General features: G+C 43.9%; 2 protein-coding genes across 7 annotated transcripts in view; one reads left to right on the top strand and one right to left on the bottom strand.

The window, feature by feature from the left end:
* The window catches only part of LRRC8B (leucine rich repeat containing 8 VRAC subunit B), a 48,973-nt gene extending 39,243 nt beyond the window's left edge, over positions 1–9,730 (bottom strand). For all 5 annotated transcript variants that reach the window (XM_048861367.2, XM_048861366.2, XM_048861363.2 and 2 more), the window contains exon 1: positions 9,593–9,730. The gene's annotated coding sequence lies outside the window, so the exon portion shown is untranslated. The remainder of the gene's footprint in view (positions 1–9,592) is intronic.
* Positions 9,731–9,783: 53 nt separating this feature from the next.
* The window catches only part of KYAT3 (kynurenine aminotransferase 3), a 57,602-nt gene continuing 41,081 nt past the window's right edge, over positions 9,784–26,304 (top strand). For both annotated transcript variants that reach the window (XM_048861369.2, XM_048861378.2), the window contains exon 1: positions 9,784–10,251. In XM_048861369.2, the coding sequence (XP_048717326.2) occupies positions 10,233–10,251 (19 nt within the window). In that variant the 5' untranslated portion in view covers positions 9,784–10,232. The remainder of the gene's footprint in view (positions 10,252–26,304) is intronic.

The raw sequence follows: 26,304 nt of genomic DNA on the forward strand, positions 1-26,304 counted from the left end.
TGGTCATTGGAAAGCTGATTTATTTTAGCTGACTAAATTGTTCTTTGTGGTTAGTGCATCTCTTATTGAGCAAGATGAAATATTTTTGGTTCTAAAAAGACTCAGCTGTGATTCAAAGTCAGCCTTGTAAGATTAACAAATTTTGGATGTGTAATTACAAAGTGATACAGTGGTACAAATTGATGTGGTGGTACAGAATTGATAACATGTCTATTGTGTGTCCACATATCTTGTAAGGTCTTGGGTACTATGCTTATAAATGTTATGCAAAAAATCTGAAGTCCACCTTACTATCACTGGTTTCAGAGTAGCAGCCATGTTAGTCTGTATTCGCAAAAAGAAAAGGAGTACTTGTGGCACCTTAGAGACTAACCAATTTATTTGAGCATAAGCTTTCATGAGCTACAGCTCACTTCATCGGATGCATTCAGTGGAATGCACTGAAAGTGAAAATGTATCAAATTAAGCCATAAAACCAATTTTTGTGAAGTAGAGAGGGGGCGAAGGAGAAAACTACATTTCTGAGGTGGCCAAGTAACAAGAGATTCCCATTCTTCAGATAACGAGTGAGCTGCCTCCACAGTGCACTTTGGATCCATGTTACACCCTGCATATTGTGCTGTTGCTGGACTGTAGGGTCAACTACACCAAAAAAATTTAAATGAAGTGCTTCAATTTCCCTCCTCCACTTTAGAACACACATTAATATTGTTATTGCCTAAATATGACCCTTTATAAATCTTGTTACACACACAGAGAAAACCGTCATCTCTTAATGTAACTACTAGCAATTTTATGTCTTCAAACGGAGCGCAAACACAAAAAGCCAAATGCTGCACTGAGGACCTGGAGTAATCTCACTGAGTTGCACAAGGTGAATGCAAAACATGACTCAATATCTGTGTACACACGTACTTTTTATACTGCCATCAAGGCCGAGTTATACATTACATAATATGGAGAGCAAAATATTATGCATTAAGTTATTTCCAAGAGCGCTACTCAAGTCTCCTTAAAAAGTGGCTTAAGATTGACAAAATCTTTTACTTTTAAGATTCAATATCAGCTTCTTCAGTTAGCAACATTACAGGAACAATCACTTCTCTGTAGGTTGCCTTTGAAACACCACTATAAATTTTCATCTGAATACTACAAACTCTGAATCAAGTATAATAAGCTTACTAACATTGATGTCAATTAAGAACTTCAGCAAATACAATGATTGAGGTCCTTACCTGTGAACTTTTAGACTGTTGGTGTGAGACAGAGTGCACTCTGTTTGGTCCATCTACACAGCCTGCAGCAGCGATCCTCTCAGTCCAGGCTGACCGACTCAGGTGTGGGGGGCTTGCACTATCACGCTAAAAACAGCTATGTAGACAGTGCTCTGAAGTTGCAATTTGGGCTGGAGATCAGGCTCTGAAGCGGTCCCCCTTCTCTAGGCTTCAGAGCCTGAGTTCTAGCCCAAACCACACTAGCTACAAAGCTATTGTTAGCATGGTAGTGCAAGCCCGAGTCTGTCGAAGCTGAAAGGCTCGCCATGTAGACACCATTGCTCCAATTCAGCAAGGTACTTGAGCATACCAGTGATCCCATCCCACTTCAGTTAAGCACATGCTTTAGTACTTTGCTGAACTGGGGTCAGTGTCACTACAACGTTAATATTTAAACAAGATGTCTAACATTTACTTAGTTTCCACATGATGCTAATCCACAAGCAAAGCAATACAGGAATTAGTTTCACTCTCCTCCGTTTCTTGCAGATTGGAAATCATAAATTATCACCGCTTTTGATCAACATAAAACCACTGGCTGGAGAGTCAGACATGACAATTTCAATTCAGTTCCCAAATTCACCCATCCACAAATCTATTTCAGTTCATATATAGCATTTGAGTTTTCAGATTTGTTGTTCTTCACAGGATAGACTTAATTTAAAATTTTTATTTATAGATTTTATAGTGCTAATAGCATAATCGTATTTCAAAGAGCAATATTTTCCTAAAAAATTACAGTATTAAATGTCTAAACTATAATATTTGTCAATACAATTCCTGGGCTAATGGGAAGATACACATTATCAAACTGTATACTGGAATTAGAATTACTTTTAAGTTATAGAAATCTTATAATTTAACATGATTAAGGGATTTTTTAAAAAGCTGGTATCACTTTATTATGGTTGGTGACACAAGATTGGTTTTGGATACAAAATTGAAATGTGCTGCATCTCTCTAATGTCATTTGAGTAAATCATGTCTATAAAATATTTGACTCACTATTTAATAACTAAATTAAAACTACAAAAATTAATAAAAACAGCTGCCTCCCTACCGCCACGTTATATTAGTATCATCAGATTCCTTATTGATGGGTATGTGTGATGCTGGTAGACCAGGTGCCAGCTAGTGCCAAAGTTCCCATGTCTCTATTGACCACTGACAAATAGATGGAAACCTCTGGCTCACCTGTGTGTTTGTATTGTTAAAATAGGCAACAGAATTACAAGAATGTGTTTAGACTTTATGAAATGCTTGACAGTTGCTGCATGCTAAAAGCTGGGACTGGATGACATGGGATGGATCACTCAATAGATTACTCTGTTCTGTTCACTCCTTCTAGGGAATCTGGCACTGGTCACTGTCGGAAAACAGGATACTGGGCTAGATGGATCATTGGTCTGACTCAGGATGACCATTTTTTTGTTCTTAACAGGCATCCCTCTATCATCCACAGACTAACAGTCTGGTAGAAAGAGTCAACTGGACATTGAAGCCTATGCTGAGGATCTATGGTATCTGGTGAGAAAAATGACTGGGATGCATTGCTCCCTTATTTGTTATTCGCGTGTTCGAGTGTAACCCAAGAGTCTACCGGGTTTGCCCCCTTTGATCTCCTTTATGGGAGACAAGTAAGGGGACCCCTAAATTTAATTTGAGACTCCTGGGAGGGTAGCACAGAAGAGTCAGGACAGCCTGTAAGAAAGTATGTCACTTGTTTTAAAGAGTTGGCAGTGGGTTTATTTGCCCTGACCCTTTAAAAATTTATCCTATCAGCTGAGTTTGCATCTCAAAGCAGAAGGGGGGGGAGGGAATAAAACCCCCCTAAAAAGGATGAACTGTAACTTTATGCTGCTTGGACTCTTGGGGGGGGGGGGGAAGGAGGAGGTAAGGATTACTACATATAAACAAAAGATCCCTAGTACTTAGTTTGGGTTAGGCCTCAAGGACATATAGAGCTTGCTTATTATAGACACTTCTGTTACTTTTTGAAACTTAAGATCGGAACTCATTTGTGTATATATGGCAGGGATGGGCAAACTTTTTGGCCCGAGGGCCACATCTGGGTATAGAAATTGTATGGCGGGCTATGAACGTCATGAAATTGGGGTGGGGGTGTGGGAGGGGGTGAGGGCTCTGGCTGGAGGTGTGGGCTCCGAGGTGGGGCTAGAAATGAGAAGTTCAGGGTGCGGGAGGGGGCTCCAGGCAGGGGGTGCATGGGGCAGGGGGACGGCTCCAGCTGGGGGTGCAGGCTCTGGGGTGGGGCTGGGGATGAAGGATTTGGGGTGTAGGAGGGTGCTCCGGGCTGGGACCGAGGGGTTCCGAGGGCGGGAGGAGGATCAGGCTCTGGGCAGTGCTTACCTCAAGTGGCTCCCGGAAGCAGTGGTATGTCCCCCCTCCAGCCCCTACGCGGAGGAGCAGTCAGGCAGCTCTGCTGTGTGCTGACCTGTCTGAAGGTGCCGCCCACGCAAGCCCCAGACCTCACTCCCCAACGGAAGCTCGAGGGCCAGATAAAACAGCTGGCGGGCCAGATGCGGCCCACGGGCCGTAGTTTGCCCACCCCTGCTATATGGGTTTGCCAGCTTTAGCCTTGTAAACAACTCTCATTTTTCTTTTCCTGTAGAATAAAGCTACAGATAATGTTACAGGATTGGCTACAAGTGTTGTCTTTGGTGTGAGATCTAAAGTGCAATTGACCTGGGGTGATTGGTACTTTAGGACTGGGAGTAATCTGAATATTGCTGTCATACATGGTGTGAGGGATCATCTATCACAAAGATAGGCAAGACACATGGGAGTACCCAAGGAGACTGTCCATGATTCCATGTTAAGACTGTTACAGTGTCTGAGGAGTTTACAGTTGATAATTGATTGGTGAAAACTAAGTATAGAACTCACCACCAATTTGGGGTTTGTGCTCTGGTTCTTAAGAGTCTTCCCTTGACAGCATGACCTCCTTTAACCTCTCCAGTCTTAGAGTGAATTATGCCCTCAGAAATTTGCACTGAAATATGTAGGACTTGCTTCCATGTATACGAGTTCAGAATTAGGGCCTTGTAATATCACACATTCAGAAATGGAGCAATAATACGCTTCTATGGATTCACATAAAATAATGAAAATTCAGTCCAGATTGTATAACAATTTTCAAAATTTTAAAATTAAACTGCTAAGATTAAAAGTTGAGTTCATAGTTATTCAATGATGGAAAATATTCCATTTAAGACTTAATATTCCATTTAAGATTATTTTCCCACAGTGTGATTCTGCTTAAATTAAGATTGCATTTACCAGAGTGAATTCTGCAAAGAGATTAGGTATGGTGCTAGCTTGTTCATAAACTCTTGATAAACTGAGAAGCACAGACTGCCTGGTCTTCTTTCAAACACAATATTTTGCTAGTAACATCCACAGCTATCATTTTCTGAGTATGGGAACCTTAAATCAAAAGGTTTTTTTGTGGGAAAAATCTCAATATTATGAAACTTTAATATTGCATTAGTATTCACTTTTGACTCAATTAGGATTTAAATCTAGACCACCAGAGGGGGAAATCTAGTACATTATCCAATTGTACTAATTTACAATAATGTTCACAGGCCTCAAAAAATATAATTGCCAATGTTTTGTGGATTTCTTTGTTTGTTTTTGTTTTCTGATCATGCATATTTGTCAAGTTTGGTAAATAAAATGTCACTCATGAAGATGTAAGATATTTAATTACCTAATTTGCATATTGCCATAAATTTAAGAGATTATATGATTTAATGCTGATGTAAATTGTCTGCTTGACATGTAAGACCTCTGTTCTACAGAGCAGCAGCAGGGCAAGCTATCCCCACACATTGCACTGGTAGCATGCCTCAACCTCGATCAGGGAAAGGTGCTTGTGCAGAAGAACAGGGACTTTCTTATGGGTACAGCCTCTGGGATTTTTTTGTATAATTTTTTATGAATTGTTATTTCAATTTATCCGTGTGTGTGTGGGGGTATCTGGTCCTGCTCCTGGGGGACAGGAGGCCCGTGGCGGGTCAGGGGGTCTACAGAACGAGTTCACCCTGAAGCAGCAGCTCCTGTCCCACGGGGCTGGGTTCCTTGCTGGGCATTGCAACCTGGCACACGAGGCTGCTGCACCACTCAGGTTATAGCACCACTTATGATAGTGGGGAAGATGGGCCAAATCTGAATGAGCATTGCTCTGACTCTATGCACCAGGTTGCAATGACACTCCCTTCCGGAGGTGGCGTGGGGCCAGGATAGGCATGGAGCTGCCTTAGCGGCAGCCACACTACACCACAGACTGGTAGCCGCTGGAGGGAAGTGCTGCCCAGCAGGAGGCCACGCCCCAACCCCCAGCCCTGAGCCCCCTCCCAGAGGCAGCACCCCACACCTCCTCCTGCCCCCCCCTCCCAGAGCCCACACCCCACAACCCTCTTGCACCTCAACCCCCAGCCCAGAGCCCTCTCCTATACCCAAACTCCCTCCCAGAGCTTGCACCCCTCACTCCCTCCTGCACCCCTGCCCCAAGCTCAGCCCAGAGCCCGCTCCCACACTGCAAACCCCTCGGCACCAGCCCAGAGCCCGCACACCCTCCCGAACCCCAACCCCTTAGGCCACCCCTGAAAGTGAGTGAGGGTGGGGGAGAGTGAGCAACAGAGAGATGGGGGGTTGGAGTGAGCAGGTCAGGTCTTTGGGGAAGGGACGGGGCCTCGGGGAAGGGGTGGGGTAGATCCTGGGTTGCCCTTAAATTAAATAAAAGTGATCTTGGGTATAAAAAGGTAGAAGACCACTGATCTAAGGGGATAAGACTTGGGTCTGTCATAATAGAGATCTGCGTTCTGTTCCTAAGTAGGGTATAAGGCCTCGCTCAATAATAAAGGTTGTGAACTGCAGAAATATTAACAGTGCTCTTTGAAAGAGGAGAGCCTAGAACTCATGGTCTCCTGACTCCAAGCCCAATGCATGACCTTTCCATGCATTATAAAGTATTTTATGGGGGGAGGGTCTCTCTCCAGCACTATCACTGAGAGGAGTGACACTTGGCTGGCCTGGTCATGTACTGGAGGAACAGGAGAAGTGCCAGGAACCCACCAAAAATGTTATACTTTGTGCTCCCACTATAGCAGCTCACTCTATAGAATCTATCTTGCAGTATCCTATTCCCAGTTCTGAGGGATGATTATTTAGTGTCGCTGAAAATTACCCAGAAGTTACTCAGCATGTTTCATCTACTCCAGAGTACAACTATGAAGGAAATGCAACAGGAAAAATTAAATTGTCTTCCTCCTCATGAGGATTTTGACTTCCTGGAAGAAAGGGAAAGTGACAGAAAAACTTAGATCAACTCCTCTTCCCTTGGCCTTTGCGGGAGAAGGATCTGTTGGTACTACTTCCATTATCTAATGTTACTGAATCCTCTCTACCAATGAAGAAAAGAGTTTGTAGGTTGGATAAGATAGGCGGGGTTAGAAGATGGGAGAGAAGAACTGATAAAGATGTCAGCCTTCCAGTTTAACTTCTGGAAGATAGTTACAAAAAAAAAAAAAAATCTTTTCACATCTCAACAGGGCCTAAGGGATATGCCCTAATGGTTTAATGGAAAGGATATTATAATAAATAAGGTTGTGCATGGATATAGACTAAAATGGCATCAGAGAAGCCAGAATGCAGTTTTGTAATAGATTTTAACACATTATCATAGCAGCTATTCTGTTAAAGTTACCATTAAAAGCATTTGGTTTTTACAGTGTGTTCTTGTTTCATTAGGATAAATCTGTTCAAACTAGGACTTCAATGATGTCAGTGTATACTTCATTTTTGTACCGATGAGCAAAAAAGCATGTTGTCACAGGCATCTTTGAAACTGTTTTTCAGGCAAAATTAACAAAAATAGATACAGTAAAATTAGGTTATTCTACATACCAACATAAATTATGGATTGTACCAAGAATTTAATACCTAGGTACAATAGAATGCCATCCAAACTGCTTTGCAAGCTATACTGTACATATGATCGATAGTTCGGATTTGCCACAAATCACATATAAGAACCACTATTTAAACTAGTACCATGCCTCTGGCAGCAACTAGTATCTAACATTTTAAATAAAGGGGGAGGGGGGGGACAAAGCTCCACCCATAACTCATATAACCAGCTGGGCAAGATTATATATGGTGCATAAACATTTCTTCCTAACACACATACTCAGTGCACATAATAATCATGATCATCTTTCAACTTATATCCTGAGGCTTGTACTTAAATACTGGAGGATATGGTGAATTTGCACTTTACTTTTATTCTCCCCCCCCCTTTTATCTTTTTCTGAAAGATTTAAATAAACATACAAGGCCATTATACTTACAATCAGACATAGCAGCTGTGTTTGCTTTGAGGGTGTGCACATCAGGCAGGATATTAAAATATGCAAGAATCCTGCCATCAGAAAGCAGGATCCTTACCCTACCAGTTCAGTAGGAAAGGACAGAGAAGCAAGGCAGAGGCATAGCAGGATATGTACTCTCACACACGAGAGTGTAAAGGACTCAGTGCCCTCAGTTGTTGCTATAGAGCGGTGGTTCTCAAACTTTTGTATTGGTGACCTCTTTCACATAGCAAGCTTCTGAGTGGGACCCCCCCCCACCCTTATAAATTAAAAACACATTTTTATATATTTAAGACCATTATAAATGCTGGAGGAAAAGTGGGGTTTGGGGTTGAGGCTGACAGTTCGTGACCCCACGAGGGGTTCCGACCCCCAGTTTGAGAACGCCTGCTACAGAGTCATCTAGAAATTAAAATTTCTGCTCTCATTTCAGAAACAGTTTCCATAATCAGGACAGTTTAAATGACACTGTTTTAAAAGTAGGTTAAGCTATAGGGCAGTCAATTTTGACAGTTTTATCACTGTAGTGTAATTGACTTTTTAATTTTATTGTAGAACTCAAGTTCCCCATTTCTGTTCAGGAGACTGAATCAGCTTTGCTCTAGAACAGGGGTGGCCAGCCTGAGACGGAGCCAGAATTTACCAGTGTACATTGCCAAAGAGCCACAGTAATATGTTGGCAACCCCCCGACCCATCAGCTCCCCCGCTCCCCAGTGCTCCCTCCCACTGGCAGCCCTGCCAATCAGCACCTCCCCCTCCCTCCTGATCAGCTGTTTTGTGGCATGCAGGAGGCTCTGGGGGAGAGGGGGAGCAGCGAGGGCATGGCAGGCTCAGAGGAGAGGGTGGGAAGGGGTAGAGTAGGGGCAGGGCCTGTGGCAGAGCCGGGGGTTGAGCAGTGAGCACCCCGGCACATTAGAAAGTTGGCACCTGTAGCTCCAGCCCCGGAGCCGGTGCCTATTCAAGGAGCCGCATATTAACTTCTGAAGAGCCGCATGTGGCTCTGGAGCCACAGGTTGGCCACCCTGCTCTAGAGAATAGAAGCACCACCTACCAAGTTTCATTCCACCATTGCATTTTGATATTTCAACACTATGGCTCGGAATATAAAAAGAGAAGCTGTGTTTGACTTTAGCCAGGAAAGCAGCAAGCGCAAGAAGCCAAGTTTCTTTGTTTTATGTTGAACTGTTTCTCGGGAGGAAACCCAGAGGTATTCATTCAAAATACAAGCCTGAGCTGCTTATTTCAGATCTGATCTTTTTCTACTGATCGGATGTTCAGAACCGGACTTTGGGCCCCTCTCTTTTGAGGATCAGACCCTAAGTTCACACCTGGATTTGGGGTTTGCTCATCGGTATTTTGGGGAGAGCAGAAACCAAGCCCTGAGGTAACCTGTGGGCCACTGGGTCACCAGAGGACAGAGGCGAAGAAAGCTGAGTTATGTAAAGCAGACTAAAGCTTTGGGTTGGGCCCCAGCCACCCCACGCACCTGCAGGCAAGGTTCACAGGCGGAACAGGCTGTACACACACGCTACGGTTCTTTGCTCGCCGAAGGATGATCTCCCGTTTGACGGGGGCAGCCAACAGCGGCAGGTAGCCAGATCCACTGCCCCCCCCCGCGGGGCACAGCAACGTACCCAGGGCCGGCCAGAGACACTGGCCGCAACTCGCGTGCCCCCGCCCCGCACACGCAGGAGGCCGATCCCGGGAGCCCACCTCCGATGGGAGATGCCCGGGGGCACCCAGCACCACACGCAGCGGGCGGGGGCAGGCCGCTCCCCAGCCTCCGGCACCGGGCGGGCAGCTCACCCCGGTGCTCCCGGCGGGCGAGCCGCCCCGGTGCCGCTCGGCTCCCCCAGCCTCACGCCGCCGCCGCCGCCGCCCCGGCCGCAGCCAGGCGTTTGCCGCGCCCACCGCCCCGCGCTTACCTGGCCGCTCCGCGTCCCCCAGGGCCCAGCCCGCCGGGCGCTCAGCCTCCCTGCCGCACGCTCGCCCCGCGAGGGACCGGCTCCAACCGGCACCTCAGGCTCCGCCCGCCTCGCTGGTCACGTTACCGCCCCTCCGCCAATGGGGGCCCGACTGGCGGAACCGCTGCCCGGGGGGGCCCGGAGACAAAGGCGCAGAGCCTCGCCCGCCCCACCCCGCCCCGCCTTTTGTGAGAGCTGGAGGCCTCCCGCGGCGCCCGGGCCTGGCCGGCGAGATAAGCGCCCCCCCCCCCCGGGGACCCGGCTCAGCCTGGGAGGGAGGCGGCTGTCTTCGCCTGGGCTCCCTGGGCAGGGTGGGCGCCCGAGTGCCCGGCGGAGCAAACCCGCCCTTGGACTCCTCTGCCGCAGCCGGGCTGGGCTCATCAGCCTGTCCCTGCCCGCGCCTCTGCCGCCCGTGCATCCGCAGTGGGGATCGCTATAGGATAGCACCCAAAGCCCCCAGTCAGGGTAAAGGCCCCAGGGTGCTGGCTGGGCACCCTACAAACACCTAGCACCAGAGACAGCGACTGCTCGCAAGAGCTTGGGAGCAAGATCCAGCGCCGGGGGAGACAACGGGCGATGTGAGAAACAGCTTTAAGTTCGCATGTGGTCACAGAGTCCAGGTATGTGATAGCCACGGCGGTGAAACACCACTGCCTTCACCCGTGCGTGGCTGAACTGGAGGCCGTGGCCTTCCTAGGACCTGGCCTTTGGACTCTCATATAGTCGGAGAAGTTACAGGTGGACGGGACCCCTTAGGTCATCTAGTCTAGAGGTTCCCAAATGGTGATTTTAGATTTGCTGGTGTTCTGCAAAGCACTTGCTGATAGTCCGTAGACAGCTGGCTTTTCATTTCCAGCTGCTAAACTGCATTAAAGAAGTTTAAAAATACATGTTTTACCCAGTATTCCTATTCCAGGTAAAGGAATGTTGCCACAGGAATATTGTGTGTTTATTAATGGGAGGGAAGGTGGTCCAAAAGATAATATTGCTATTAAATGTGGTCCATATCAAGACAACTCCTGATCCAGTCCAACTCCCCTCTGCAGGGGCTAGTGTGGGATTATCTCCTATAATATATTCCTTGCAGATGACAAAATAATTTGCCATGGGTAACTTTTCTAATGCTTGGTTTCAGAGTAACAGCCGTGTTAGTCTGTATTCGCAAAAAGAAAAGGAGTACTTGTGGCACCTTAGAGACTAACCAATTTATTTGAGCATGAGTGAGCTGTAGCTCACGAAAGCTCATGCTCAAATAAATTGGTTAGTCTCTAAGGTGCCACAAGTACTCATTTTCTTTTTTCTAATGCTTAGGATTGCTATCTTTCTTGCTGTGTTCTGTGGGCAAAATATCTTTACATCACAAAGATGTGATGATGTAGTATGATGCATTAATTTATTCATACGTATTTCTTATGAAGCACCTGGCACATTTGTGCATTAGAAATAATAACAATATTGCCATTCTGGAGAGTTACAATGGAGTTGTACTCAAAGTACATTTGACATCTTTACATTTCCTGCAAGCATAAGTGACCCATCAATATCAAAGCTGGTGGTAGCAATCCTATGGTCTACTGCAGCAAGGATTTTCCTTTTTGTCCATGCAGAAACAAATGCTTTCTGAGTCACAGTAATATGATCTCTCTGTCTGTGTGGATAGCTCTTCCATGCCAATTCAAATTCCAATGGGAACCCTAGAATAAAATTAAAAGGTTCACTAATATGAACAATTCTTTATATATACACATTTATTTGAATTTCCCTCTTCACTTCCTCTTTCTATAGCTGGCAGTATAAACTTTCCTTTCAAACATGATGCAAAGAGCAACCTCCCTTCTGCCTCTGTCCATTAAAGACTGAAATTATTTTTTTCATTCCTACTTAGATTTCTGCATCTGGCTCTTATAATCTGGGACAAGAATGCTCCGGCCCCCTTCTAGTGACTCAGACAGACAGCTCAATCTATTGGCAGAATTTTTATGCCCAGCTTTCATTCTTAGCAGCTTTCTAACAGAGATTCATTTGAAACCCAATTTACAATACAGAATTACTCTTCATACCCATTCCACTATAAAAAGCCATTTATCCAACGATCAGGTTGGCTTCCAGGAAAGTGGATCTACTTTCAGAAATACTTTTTTTCCAGAAAGGCACCAAACTTTCCTTTTCTGTTCAGAGCTCGAGAGAACAGCATAAATGAAATGGCACAAACTCTAGATTTTGTGAAAATGAGCACATGCAAATCCTAAAAGGAGAATTTTGTTTTTAGTTCCAACTAAAAGAGTTATTTATAAAAATACACACTCCCTTGCAACCCAAACATTACAGCACTTAGAGCCTGAAAATAAAACAGACTCAAAACAAAAGTGAAACTGACTTCATTGTCCAAGCTGAGAGAAATACAAAATGTAAACAAACATAAGCAATTAAATGTAAATTTTTTTAAAAAAATATTATTTTTAATAATCTAAAATGTTATTAGTAACTTAGGGAAGAAAATGTTTACAAAGTTACTGTTATTTTAAATCCATAGTATCCCTTTAACCTGTAGGGGATGGACTTTGATTAGCATTACTCTGAATTCATTTAAATGATTATTGCCAGGTCAACAAAGAAGACTGAATGGAATTGTCTGCAGTTACTGAATTCAGAACTCCTCTTAATGCCTAGTAAGCACTAGATAGCAGGCTGGCAAATTTCTCCTTTAAAAAGCAATTGCCTTTTGGCTCATGACATTGCTATCTCCTTTGCTGATTGCACCTTGATTTCCATCAGAAAGATAAAACCTCTGCTGTGTCTGTACTTTCCTGATATATGATTTAATCCATTCAGATGAAATAGAACTATTTTCCCTGCTGTAAACAAAATAAATAAAATATCTTCTTATCCTATAATTTTTTTAATTCTGCTAAATTTTAAAGCTTGAACTATATCCAGGATCTGCCACATTGTCTCATTGGCAGCAACAGGATTAGAGCCAAAAGAAGATGAGTTAATATCCTATTAAATTACAAAACTAGGAATAGTTCTGACAAACATTCTGTTGTGCTAAAAATTAAAGGAAATTTATCAGATTAAGTCATAAAACTGAATCTGATACCTCAGAAGTTGCATAACAGCCACATTAACAACTGATAGAGGTCAATCTGCTAGGTTTAGCAGTTATCTGTTCTGTTACTGACTTAACAGAAGGAATAGCATAGGGGGACCACTCAGCGCATCAATTACACCCTGGAAAAGTCAAACGGATGAAGATTAAAGGTGTCCAGAGGGAATAATTTGTTAGCCACCCACTGAAAGAATCAACATGTCTTCATTTGTGCACCTATAGTTTTACATTTAACAGGCCGTATTCATTGTGTTCATATAACTTCATGTTGCAATTGTGTTATATGAGAAATGAATTTCTCCCAACCTTCCTGGTGTAACACTGCCTCGATAAAAGTTCTCCACACTATATACTATGCGTTGGAGATAGCTGGCTACCATATGACAATCCAAAGTGTTTCAGAGTTCACTTTCTCATAAGCCATGCCATCAGACAAAGCTTTTCTAGATTGGTGTTTGGACACTATGAAAGTAGTTACAAATCTGCCCAAATTCTGGTAAGCAATATAAATTTCAAATACTATACTCTGTATGACCAATGTGAGACAAACATCTACCCTGATCCCTTCAGTTTCACATTTTTGAGAACACTGGGGACATAAAAAAAGACAGGAGCTATGACATACATAAGTGTCCCAATATGCGTTAGAGCAGTGATTCTCACACTTTTTTTTTCATTGACCACTTGAAAATTGCTGAGGGTCTTGGCGGACCACTTCACTATCTTTCCAAATGTTGTTTGTACCATTAGCTAACTATTGTAAAGCACTTTGGATAAAAGTGCTATATAATTTTTTTTTAATAATAATAAACTGTTTTTGTTCTACAAATAAAAGCACACAACTCATATTTTAATATCAGTAGTCTTACCTTTCTAATGCGATGGATGCGCCCTCTCTCCCCCGCTGCAGTGGGGAAGGAGCAGGGGGTCTCTCCCTCTCTCCCCTGCTGCAGCAGCCCCCGAGCTGGGGCTGGGAAGGAGGGGGGTATCTGCCTCACCACAGCAGCCACAGAACTGAGGCTGGTAAGGAGGGCTGTCTCTCCCTGGCAGCCACAGCCCTGGAGCTGGGGAAAGTCGCCTTTTTCTCTGGCCGCCACAGTCCTGCGTGTCCCAAATTCCCCCCACTCCCTCTTCTCACCCCATTGCCCTCTCCCACCTACTCCCTCTTCCCCCCAAGGCCACCACCTCACCTTACATGTGTGTCTTCTCCAGAGTCTAGGTACCTAATTAGTGGAGCCATGCCTGTGCGGCTTCACTAATTAGGTGGGTGGCCCTTCATTCTCTTGTGTGCGGCTGCCCAGGCGCGCACCTTAGAGGGAACTATCCGCAAACCACCTGAATGGAGCTCGCAGACCACAGTTTGAGAACCTCTGTTTTAGAGAAAAGCCATCCACTGCTCAGGTTTCTGGTTCTCTGAACCTATTGCAAACTGTTGCTAACTGAGCTTTCTCCACAGTGCCAGAGAGATCAATATGTGGCTCCCCATACCCTTATTAACTGTGCAGAGTTGCAGGAACAATAATATCTTGGCTGACCATTCCTTTGGCAGCAACTATCTGCAATTTGAGGGCTAGTCTATGTGGTGAGTTTAAACTGGATTACTGACCCATCTGTTTACCTTTGTGCCCTCCCCTACCACAATGTCCCCTTCCCTGTTTAAAAGCTGGTGCAGGGCCAGATTTTACCCATTTCCTCCTGGATTGGAGTGTTTTAGCATTGAGGAAATACTAGTCCAGAAGGCTCACAACGTGCTTCACCATTTAGACCTGTGCTGAGACCTTGGATCTCATCACCATCTGGAGTGAAGTATCAGTGTAGAAAGTTCACGTGGAAGCCACAGGAATAAAGATCTGTTTGTAGACATTGCAAAGCAGAGGTCCATGTTTGGGATGCCGACTAGTGCTGGTTAAAGAGCAAGAAATCAGGAGGACCTACATTTAAACTGGGGATGAAAGGAAAAAAAAAATCCAGCAGTAGACATGTGACCTGTTCATTTTGTGAGGAACTGGACAGGATTTTGCACAACTACACACCATCCAACCCAGAAAGGTTGTGGTTGCTGCTGTCCACTCCTCCCTCCTGCCCCAAGGACAACCAGCAAGAATGACTGGATGATGAAAAGGCCAATAAGGAGCTGTCCCATGAGAACTGGGTTCTCTTTGGGACTCAGGACCCAGATGCCAGCCAGGTTGAAAGACAACGCGGTACCTGCCATGCTAGCTTCTGTTCCAGATGATGCAGCCATTTTAGGCATAAGATCCTGAGTCTCCAGCCCCCACCTCCCTCCCTCCTACGGCCCACACTGTCTGTTCTGTCCCCAATACACATTTCCAAGGTGGCAGCTCCCCTGCCCAGGCAACTGGCCTCTGTCACATGCTAAAAACCTGACCATCAACCATTTTCAGGCCCACACAACAAAGGACACATGCCCATCTACCTATTTTCCTTTCCCCTCTCCTCATCTCTCCTGCCCAGTGAAACCCCTTCTCAACCACCATTCACCATCTCTAAATGGCAGCCAGTACATGGTGCAGCCGCAGCCCCTATCCTGTCCCTCGGCATCTGCTTTGTGGCACAGGCCTCTGGCCGTGTCACCATCCGGTTTTCCCCACTTCCGGGACTGCTCCAACAAGAGTCCAGATACTCCTCGCAGCAGCTTGGCAGTCCACAGCTGGGTTGCTCTTTCAGCAGCTAGTGGGGAGGGAGGGGCCCGCCCAGGCCCACCAACTACTTTGAGCCCTGGCCCAGGAACGCTGTAAACAGCAGCATCCTGCTGCCTCTTCCTTCCAGCTCACTGTCTCTATTCCTTCAACCACTTTCCCACAGCCTCAGTTCCTTCTGCTCCTGCCTCTGGCTTCAGCTCCTTTGCCCTCTTCCCAGGGCCTCGAGCCTGTAAATCCTGGCAGCCCATCAGGAGCTCTCCCTACCTCTCCGGAGCAAGCACCTGCCCTTCCCCAGGTGATGATCTCTCTGTAGCCCTCTGGGAAGCCCTGCAGCAGACTAACTCGCCCCGTCACATACACATATGGACATTGTATGATCATAAAGATACAAAAACTATTGCTCCCTGCTCAGGTATAAATGCCTATAACACGCATTATTACAGGAAAAGAACTGACAATTATTGCAGAACCTATCTATTTTTCTCTACACTTTCTCCATGTCTGCAGGGGAGAAAAAGGAAAATCTAAGTCTGATGACAAGATGCTCTTTTTTACAACCACTGTTGCAATGCAATGAATGTGGGAGGCTCTAAAACAGTTAGTGAGGAATATGGATGTAGCGAGGGGGCGTGGCCTCCCTCACCCACCCCCTGATGGGTGGAAACAGAAGGGTGGGACAGGAACTGGAATTATAAAGGGCGGGCCCTTAAGCTCAGTTGGGCTAGAGCTGCTGGAGGAGAAGAACATCTCCCACTTGCTGGACCTTGAGCCATTACAGCACCAAAGCCCTAACTGTTTGGTGCCCTGTCCTGCCTGAGGGCCAGGGCCCCTAGACTCTTTTTGCTGCTCTGCCCTGACTGCAGGCCAGAGCTTCCTAACCAGTTGGGGCCCCGCCCTGCCTGAGGGCCTGGGGCTCTGAGACTCTTTTGCTGCTCTGCCCCAACTGTGGGTTAGGTCTACCTACCTGTTTCGTTCTCTGCCCTGCTGGAGGTCTTGAGCTGCCAGAGCTAATTCCCCCTGAATTTGACCACTACAGAGGCAGCATAGCGAGGGGATGGGGCCTCTCTCCCAGATGGTCAGGGAGGGACGACCCCAACCTCCTACAATGGACTATTACTGAATGCAGTGAAAACAAAATGCATATACATTGATGCAAAACAAAAACAGGATGCAAGTGGACATTACGATCAATGGACAAGATATAGAGGCAGAAAATAATTTAATTATCTGGGCTCATATACAGTGTATCCAACCAAGGAGGTTATTCCAAAGAAATCAGAAGATGACTAGGGATGGCATGCTCAGCAGTGGCCTCTCTTAAGAAAGTGTGGGAAAACTATGGCATCTTGAAATGTATGAAGGTGTGATTGGTGAACAGCCTAATTTTTCTGTAGTGATTTCTGGGTATGAATCCTGGGAAGTTAATGCTGCTGAAAAGAAGAAAATTGAAGCTTTTGAGATGTGGTGCTGGTAAAGACTCTTGCATACCTCCTGATGAATAAAAAAGACAAATGCCTATTTTAGAAATAGTATTGGAGAGAAGCAGACTCCTATGTCAGAATCAACAGATGCAAACTTATGTACACTGGTCACATTAGCTGTAGAGATAACAATAACCTTGAGAAAGGTCAGCTTCTGAGTGCTCAATGTTAGTGATGGATTGTGAAGGCTTCTGAAATTCTGTTATGATTTTACCGATATTCAGACATGAATACATGGATTTACTTTAGACTAAGAAATTGCTAATTTTTGTCTGGACATGATGGGGGATAGCAGTATGGTCATTTCTTCCAGTATAGCTTGCAACTCCCGTCCACTCCTGCAGTGCTTCTGGGGGGGAACATCTTTGTGAATTACTTCACAGTGTATCTCGCTGGTCTGCCCTTCACCTTTTTGAATAAAGCCATTCTCTGCCTCCTTGTCTCCCACCTCAGTATAATGTCACTGAAAGTCAGGACAGTCTAAAAGGGGATGTAGAGTGGATTACTATCCATCTCACCCCCAGATGCCCCTCATTAACTCTCCTGACACCGTATAAGCACTACCAAGGCACAACAAAACTGCAGAGCCAGACCAGGAACATAATTCCCACCACTACCACCCCAGTCTCCAAAGCACAACAGACAAAAATCACAGTGCACCCAGTACCTCCTGAAACACAGACCACTTACCACCTTTGAGGTTCCACCAAGACTGGGAAGAATCTCACAGATGTGTGTATATATGTGCAAAATAAGCAAATGTGTTTTTTTCATATTCCCACAGCCACGGCACCTGCAATGGCTACACCTCAAAGACAGTGCTTCTATCAACAACTAAGTGGCTGGCCAATCTCAGGGGGTGAAAATGGAAAACTCAGGATTAAATGTTTTCAGACCTCACTGCAGAGTCCCAAAGAAAAACTAAAATAGTGGAGAGAGGGAGGCAGTATTTGAGGACAAAGAAGGAATAAGATAGGGAGATCTCCCCAGAGACTGTGGCAGTGGCCAAGGACAGAGTTGCAGATGCCAGGGAAAGCATCACAATGGCCAAATAAAGTATGAAAAAAGGCAGGGAGGTGCAAAGGCAACTCATGGATGCAATACTAAGCCAAGATGCTGTTTCAATGCATGTTGCTATTAGGGGGGCAGGCACTTCAGTCCTGTAAACTGGGAACCAAATATGTTCTTTAATTCCTGGATAATACTCCTGCTGTACACTCTTCCCCCGCCGCCCCCCAATACTCTCAGAGGCCATTCTCTTCACAGAGCCAACCTCTGGGCATAGAGAACAGTGGCAGCTGGGAGCCCAGTTGTTTTGAGCCTTCCAACATTCCTGCTAACTTCAAGCCATACCCCAGAAGTCCCGTGAACAAGAATAAGCAGAGGCAAAGCATATACTTGTCTGTGACAAAATAAGAACAATAGGCATCCCTGAAAACATTGACCCATCTGTTTCTATTTTCTACGGATTGCCTTGCTAGCTGCTCAAACTACTGAGCAAGTCTCTGCACCTCAGCCTCCCAACCATCATCAAGGCTTTTTTCCTTTACTGACAAATATGGTGCAAAACACAATATGTTGATTTAATACTCCTGATGCTGGAGGAGCTTGTTGCCATATCATCTGCTGAGTGGTGCAATGGGTGAAGACCAAAGCTGAAAGTTTGAGTGCTGAAATACAGCCCAAGTAGCCTTTGCCTATTCGCAGTTGCCAGCATAAGTGGCGTGGAGCACTGTTGGGTCCATGATGGCCAACAACAGCAATTCAAAAAAGGGCGCTAGCTACCCAGAAAGGCAGCGTGGGCAAAGAAAGTGGGATTTTAAAAAAATTTTTGAACCCGCCTGGCTTTTGCTTTGCATCCTACAATTCACAAGGAAAAAAAATAAATCCTAGGATGCAGGCTGAGATACTGTCTGACAACGCCACACGCTTGGCAGGCAGTAAAGCCACCACTTTGTATATACAGGATGCAAATTAAAAGATGGAACAGGTGTTTCATTTGCATGCTATTGGTGTGGCTTGCATACTGTGTGTTACCTTATGTGCACTCCCCCCACACCATAGACAAGCCCTGAGCCAATCCTCTTGAATGAAGAATTTGCCTGCTAGATAACTTCTTCTTATGATCACCACATGCATCTCTGACAAAGCTATTGGTAGCCATGTTTTTTCTGGCCTGGTTTCTGCTTCTCCCCATCCCATTTTCTGACACAGAAGACAACAGCTGCATGGTCTGGCTGAAGCAATATAAAATCATCTGATCATCCTGAGAGGCCCATGGAGCCCTTCTGACAACTGTAATCTATAAAATACCATTGATGTTTCTACTAGGGCCACTGGCTCTGATCTGAAGCATCTTGAAATGTGGCACCTCAACACTATAGGTTCACAAATACTTTAATTACAATTCTTTGGGCTTTCCCAGTTGGTATATTCAGGAAGTCTGATACTATTCAATTGCTTCTTGCACTTACTAAAGTTTCTGTGTCTCCTTTTGTAATTCCTGAAATTGCATATTACATAGATTCTGATTTAAACCTATCTTGAAAGGATAATTTAGAGCAACACTGACCTCTGTTGGATATATAGCAGCTTACAGCTGAATCCACATGTGGATGGACCTGCCAAACTCTTGTGGCACTATATACGCAAACAAGAAATTCTGCCAATAGCTTTTAGAACAACATCAAGCTTGCATAAGGATTCTTAATTAGTTCATCTAAGGATTGTGGCAAGCAGAAAAGTTTTATCCAGCATCTGTTGGTTGGGAAGATCAATGTAGTCTCTGCTTGCATGATGACAATCCCAGAGCCTTGGATATTACAGGCTAAAATCAAATAGTCCAGATTCTCACCATTGAATTGGCTAACTTGCACAGTTTGAAATTCTGAGACTCCAAAGCCGAGGCATATTAATCCTGTGCCTTAATTCCAGTCATGTGGAAAAGAAGAGACCAGAGCAGCCCTGGTAATATGGAAGCAGCCAATATTGGGCACATGGGGCCAGGATGATCAGCTGCTGCTTTGTTAGTTGCAATGCAATGAGAAATGTAAGGCTTGTCTACAGAAGGATATCCGAGAAAATTAATTTGAACTAAGGCCTGGTTTACAGTAAAAGTTAAGCCACCCTAACTACGTAGCTCAGGGGTGTGAAAAATCCACCCCCCTGATTGGCACAGTTAAGCTGCCCTAACCCCTCCCAGTGTATACAGTACTAGGCTTGGTCTACACTACAGAGTTAGATTGACGTAAGGCAGCTTACGTCGACCTAATTATGTCAGAGTACACACTACAGCCTTGCTCCTGACGATGTAAGTGCCTTACGACACCAACATAATAACTCCACCTCCACGAGAGGCATAGGGCTTATGTCGGTGTCTTTAGGGTGATGCAGTGTCCGTGTAGACACTGCAAGTTATTTACATCAGCCATTGGCTGTCATTCTTGTCAATTTCACGGCTCTGGCGGGGAGCTGAGAGCCCAGGGGAACGGGATATTGCGGGTGTGTGTGTGTGTGTGTGGGGAGCCAGCTCCCAGTGGGGAGCCGCGTGTGAAGCTGAGAGCCTCTTAAGTCGGGTAAAGCACTCCTGGTGAGGACGAGCACCACAATTACTGTGATGGTTGTAAGTCGACCTAACATAGGTCAACTTAAGTTTGTAGTGTAGACATGCCCCTACGTCAATGGAAGAATTCTTTCGTCGACCTACTGACCATCTCTCAGGGAGGTGGAGACCCCTCCCATCAGCACTAGTAGTATCTACACTGAAGCACTACAGCAGTGCAACTGCAGCAGTGGAGCTGTGCGGCAGTAGCATTTCAAGAATAGATAAGACCTAAAGGTCTGAATTTGAAGTGGATTAATTAAACCACATTAAATCCCTATGTGGACTGTTATTCAGAATTAAAGTGGCCTTAATTCAGTTTATCTTAATTCGCTTTGGAAGTGAACTGTGAGGTATGAACAGAAAGACAGCCCAAATTTGGAACATCCTGCTTAATGCAGGGCTTTTGAGAGGTGTGTATTTTCCTTTTCCTTTTTCACTCTGTGTTGTTTCCCATATTCGATGACTGTTTGTGACGAAGTGAATGCAAACAAGGTAGCAATAGCAGCAAGACAGCATCATTTTTTGCCCTTTTAAAGGGCAGAGGCCCTGAAAAATATAAATGACTCTATAGCATACATGGTACTTGTTAAGGACACCTCTATGCATCTGTAGTTTGACGGTGCTTTTTATAGATATAGTCTATATCAATTTTTAATTCCTCTTTAGTGACAAGTGGAACCATATAACAGATGAAATTAAGTCAGTGTTTAAAACTGCCTCCAACCCTGGCAAGGTGGGTGAGATAATATCTTTTAATGGACCAACTTCACGCTTGTCCCAGGCTTGTTTCGCTCATGAATAGAAGTTGGTCCAAATAAAGATATTACCTCACCCATCTTGTTTCTCTAATATCCCGGGACCGTTATGATTACAGCTATATTGCATCCAACCCTGATAAGCTTTGGATTTCCTTTGTAGGATGCTTATGTTGGGCACCATGGCAAAAGGTTACATTCCCTTCAAAGAGATTAAGCACTGTTTATGCAGTTTGTGACTCATAAAGTAGCCAAAAACAATGGTACAGTATATTCAATAACTGGGTCCTATATTTCCTGCCTGGCCATCTGTTCCAGCCTGCTGGTAATAACCAGAGTATCTGTCATTTTAAATGACGTTTTGACAGAAACCGTCACATCCAGATGCATCTTCCTGTATTCAAATCACACTCTTGTTAGAATAGTGTGTTGTGGCCATCAAAGCTTTGTCAGAGGTTGCAATTACATACTAATAACAGAGAAAGAGTGAGAGAGAGAGAATGTGTGTGTGTGTGTGTGGGGGGGGGTTAATCTACAAGATGAGTAGATAAAAGGATTGTACCATGACTCAAACTGCCCTTTAGGTGGAGGAATATACTGATTTGGGCCCCATTTCAGTGAAGTATATGCTTAAATCCCATTTAAGTTAATGGGACTTAAGCACGTAATTAAGCACTTTGCTGAATAGGATACATGTAAGCATATGCTTAAGTGCTTTGCTGAATCAAGGCTGTGGCTGGGTTTCAAACCAACTATGTTTACACACTTCAGTAAGCATTAGTCTCACTCTGGTTCAACAGTAAAAAGTGCCAGCTCTATCAAAAACATGGAAGTAACTTTAATTTTGGCTTAATTGTTCCTTTGTTACCTTTGCTTTGCTGTCTTGGTAAAAGGATACCAGGAGCTTTTCTTAGGGCCTAAAGCAGGGGTAGGCAACCTATGGCATGTGTGCCAAAGGCGGCATGTGAGCTGATTTTCAGTGGCACTCACACTGCCCGGGTCCTGGCCACCGGTCGGGGGGGCTCTGCATTTTAATTTAATTTTAAATGAAGCTTCTTAAACATTTAAAAAACCTTATTTACTTTACATACAACAATAGTTTAGTTATATATTATAGACTTCTAGAAAGAAACCTTCTAAAAATGTTAAAATTTATTACTGGCACTCAAAACCTTAAATTAGAGTGAATAAATGAAGACTCGGCACACCACTTCTGAAAAGTTGCCAACCCCTCGCCTAAAGTGTACTGTCCTCCAAATAATGTGACTCCCATGCAGCATCTTGGAGGGGGCTTTTTAGAAATATTCTTTACACTTTAGTGGTTTAAAAATAATGACTTGAATCCTCCCAACTGAGTATTATGTCAGAAAGAGGATTTCTACTTCAAAGATGTGTGTGTAGGGTGGGCGGGGGGAGTGGGGAGGAGAGTGATAGGAGAAGCAGCAGGTACTGATATATTTTCAAAATAATACACAAAGCCTGTCAATACAATAGAGCTTGGCCCAAAGTGCAGTGTTTGGGTCTGGCCCTCTCTCTAATAATAATACAATACGATGTTATCTGTATATCATCTTTGATATAAACTATTTCACAGCAAAACACTTTGAGTTAAATAACAGTTATAAAGTTAAAATAGATAAATAACAGAGGAAAAGAGAAATTAAAGATGTATAAGCAAGGGAGAAGACAGATGAAGAGAGGTGCAGATGCTGCAACAACTTGGCTTTTTTGCCAAGTGTGGTGTGATTGTGTGTAGAGCCCTGCAAATCTGCAGATATCCACTTTAGAGCTTGATGGAGTTTAGAGAACTGATACTTGAGGGTATAATAAAAAAAAGAAGCTGGACTAGGCAAGGCAGGAAGAGATGAAGGCCTGGATGAGGATTTCAGCAGACTTAGACCTGAGGCAGTGGTATACATAAGCCATATTTTAGGGAGGTGATGGCAATTGAAAGGAAAGAAAATTGAAAGGAAATTCAGCAGTACTGATGCCATGGTTACAGTCTGAATTCGGGAAGGAGAGAGATGAATGAACCATAAAAGGACACTCTTCTTTCCCATTAATATCATGATAATCTTTGAGACAGTTACCTCAGGATCATGAAGCTTACTTAGTCAAGACAAAAAGAAAAGGAGTAACAAATTTATTTGAGCATAAGCTTTTGTGAGCTACAGCTCACTTCATCGGATGCTGTCGCTCACAAAAGCTTATGCTCAAATAAATTTGTTAGTCTCTAAGGTGCCACAAGTACTCCTTTTCTTTTTGCGAATACAGACTAACGTGGCTGCTACTGTGAAATTAGTCAAGACAGATAAAGAAGTGGAATAGAAAGAAGACACTGAAGTTGTCAAAAGACTGAGTAAAAGTGGTACCTATTATTAAGAGGCAGAGTAGTTGACAGCTCTGAAAGCTGCATTGAGGTTAAGGTGGATGAAAGAAGAAAGAAAGAAGTTAGCTACATAGAGGAGAGTAGTTTCCATGCTGTGGCCAGAGGAAAACCCACATTGACAACAATTAAGGATCTTGTGTGGAAAGACAGTGAGAAAGATAAGAAATAAAGACATTTTGAAGGAGTGTACTGAGAAAGAGAAGGTTTGAAATAGAGCAGCAATTCAAAAGCCAGGATCAAAGAAGTGTTCTGAGTAATGAGAGGAAAAGGAAATACAAACAAGTATGGTATACTGTAGCATAGGCAGTGATTTTTCTAAACATGATGTTTTCCACAGTCATCAACTGCTCTGTAAATGCTGGTGAAGGATGAGGATTACTCTCCACTACTCCAAAACACTTCAATAGGCTTTTCATCTGGAGATCCCAGCACATTGTTGTCATTTGCTGACACTGGTGTCTTTGTCAGATTTACCAAGACAACTTCTAATGCAGCCTCTAACCACGCCAGGCTCAGAAAGGGGAATTTTCCTTCTCTTAGTAACTTTCAACACAAAACAAATATTTGTTGACTATGGCAGCCCTGCAGGTCCAGAAGGCTGCACATGACACTTTAGAAGAGCTTGATCATTACAACTATGACTCTACAAAATTGCAGTTTAAATCCTAACACTTTATCTGCAGATATTTGGAACAATTTTCTCGTGTACAAGAAAGGAAAATATACTTTAATGCATTCTTATTGAGATCCAGGCTTTTCATTTGAGCCCATCTCTTTCTTTTCCTTACCCTTTCTTGCTTTTTGCGTTTAACTCAACTTGGACATGGAAAATAGCTTTCTTACCCTCAATTTTGTTTGGTTAGTTTCAGTTCCTGGTTCTTAACCTGCGGATGCAGCAGGTAAACAAACTGGTCTGGCGCGCCAGGGGCTTTCCCTGAACAAGCGGCGGACCGGCTTTGAGAACCACTGATCTAGACCATCCCTGACAGGTATTTGTCTAACCTGCTCTTAAAAATCTCCAGTGATGGAGATTCAACAACCTCCCTTGGCAAGTTATTCCAGTGTGTAACTACCCTGACAGGAATTTTTTCCTAATGTCCATCCTAAACTGCCCTTGCTGCAAGTTAAGCCCATTGCTTCTTCCCCTGTCCTCAGAGGTTAAGGAGAACAATTTTTCTTCCTCCTGCTTGTAACAATCTTTTATGTACTTGAAAACTGTTATCATGTCCCCTCTTAGTTTTCTCTTCTCCAGACTAACCAAATCCATTTTTTTCAATCCTTCCTTGTAGGCTATGTTTTCTAGACCTTTAATAATTTTTGTTGCTCTGCTCTGGACTTTCTCCAATTTGTCCACATCTTCCCTGAAATGTGGCATCCAGAACTGGACGCAATACTTCAGTTGAGGCCTAATCAGCGCAGAGTAGAGTGGAAGAATTACTTCTTGTGTCTTGCTCACAACACTCCTGCTAACACATCCTGGAATGATGTTCGCTTTTTTTGCACACACAGTTAGCTTGTAATTCACTATGATCCTCCCAGATCCCTTTCCATAGTACTCCTTCCAAGGCAATCATTCTCATTCTGTATATGTGCAACTGATTGTTCCTTCCTAAGTGGAGTACTTTGCATTTGTCCTTATTGAATTTTATCCTATTTACTTCAGATCATTTCTCCAGTTTGTCCAGATGATTTTGAATTTTAGTCTGACCCTCCAAAGCACTTTCAACCCCTCCCAGCTTGGTGTCATCCACAAACTTAATAAGTGTACTCTCTGTGCCATTATCTAAATCATTGATGAAGATATTGAACAGAACCAGATTTACCCCCATGTCGAAATTTGTCAATAAATAGTTCACTGGATCTGCCAATTGCAATTATTTATGGTTTGGCTCAGTAGGGAAAAAAACCAACTTGTCGCATGAACTTCTATAAGATGTAAATCTGTGAATAATTTGATGAAGAAGTCAAAGAGATTTTAAAAAATGATAGGATGAGATGGTAAAAACAGCATGAATATTAAGTAAAAAAAACCTCAGGCTGACAAGACCAAAACATGCAGAGTTAAGTCATCCACTCTGTGCTTTACTCAGCAAATATCACAGGCAAGTGGGTGATTTATATATATTATATAAAAACATATGTTGTCATTAGGAACTGAGAATTCTCAGATGCGAAGAGGATAATGAAGCAAAGCTAATCCTGACACTTGGTTCAAACTAACTGGCTGTGATATCTTTTTGAACACTGCTAGCTATCGTTTTTTGGTACAAACTGCTATTTCCTAATTAAATGTTATTCTACACTCCATCAGGCAAAAGGATCATATGTTTTGAATGTGAAAATCACGTGTAACATACACAGGAGACAAATATAAGTGTGCATAGTTTGGTGTAAAGAGTTTAGTGGCATGTATTTAGGATGCTAAGTTACAAAAGATAAAGTGAATCATCTCAAATGAATGCTAACACAGATGCTTACCCTGCAAAGACTTACATACATGCTTAACTATATGCACTGTGAGTAGTCCCACTGAAGCGGAAAGCTAAGCATGTGTGTAAGTCTTTGTGGGGTTGGGGCCCCAGTCTTTTTTCTACATCATTTTGTGTTTTGTTTAGTGCCACACAATAATTTCTTAGAGCAAACTCTTTTAGGAATGGGACAGTTCTCAATTT

This window comes from Caretta caretta, chromosome 8 (assembly GCF_965140235.1).
Source record: "Caretta caretta isolate rCarCar2 chromosome 8, rCarCar1.hap1, whole genome shotgun sequence".
In the NCBI taxonomy this organism is placed as follows: domain Eukaryota; kingdom Metazoa; phylum Chordata; order Testudines; family Cheloniidae; genus Caretta; species Caretta caretta.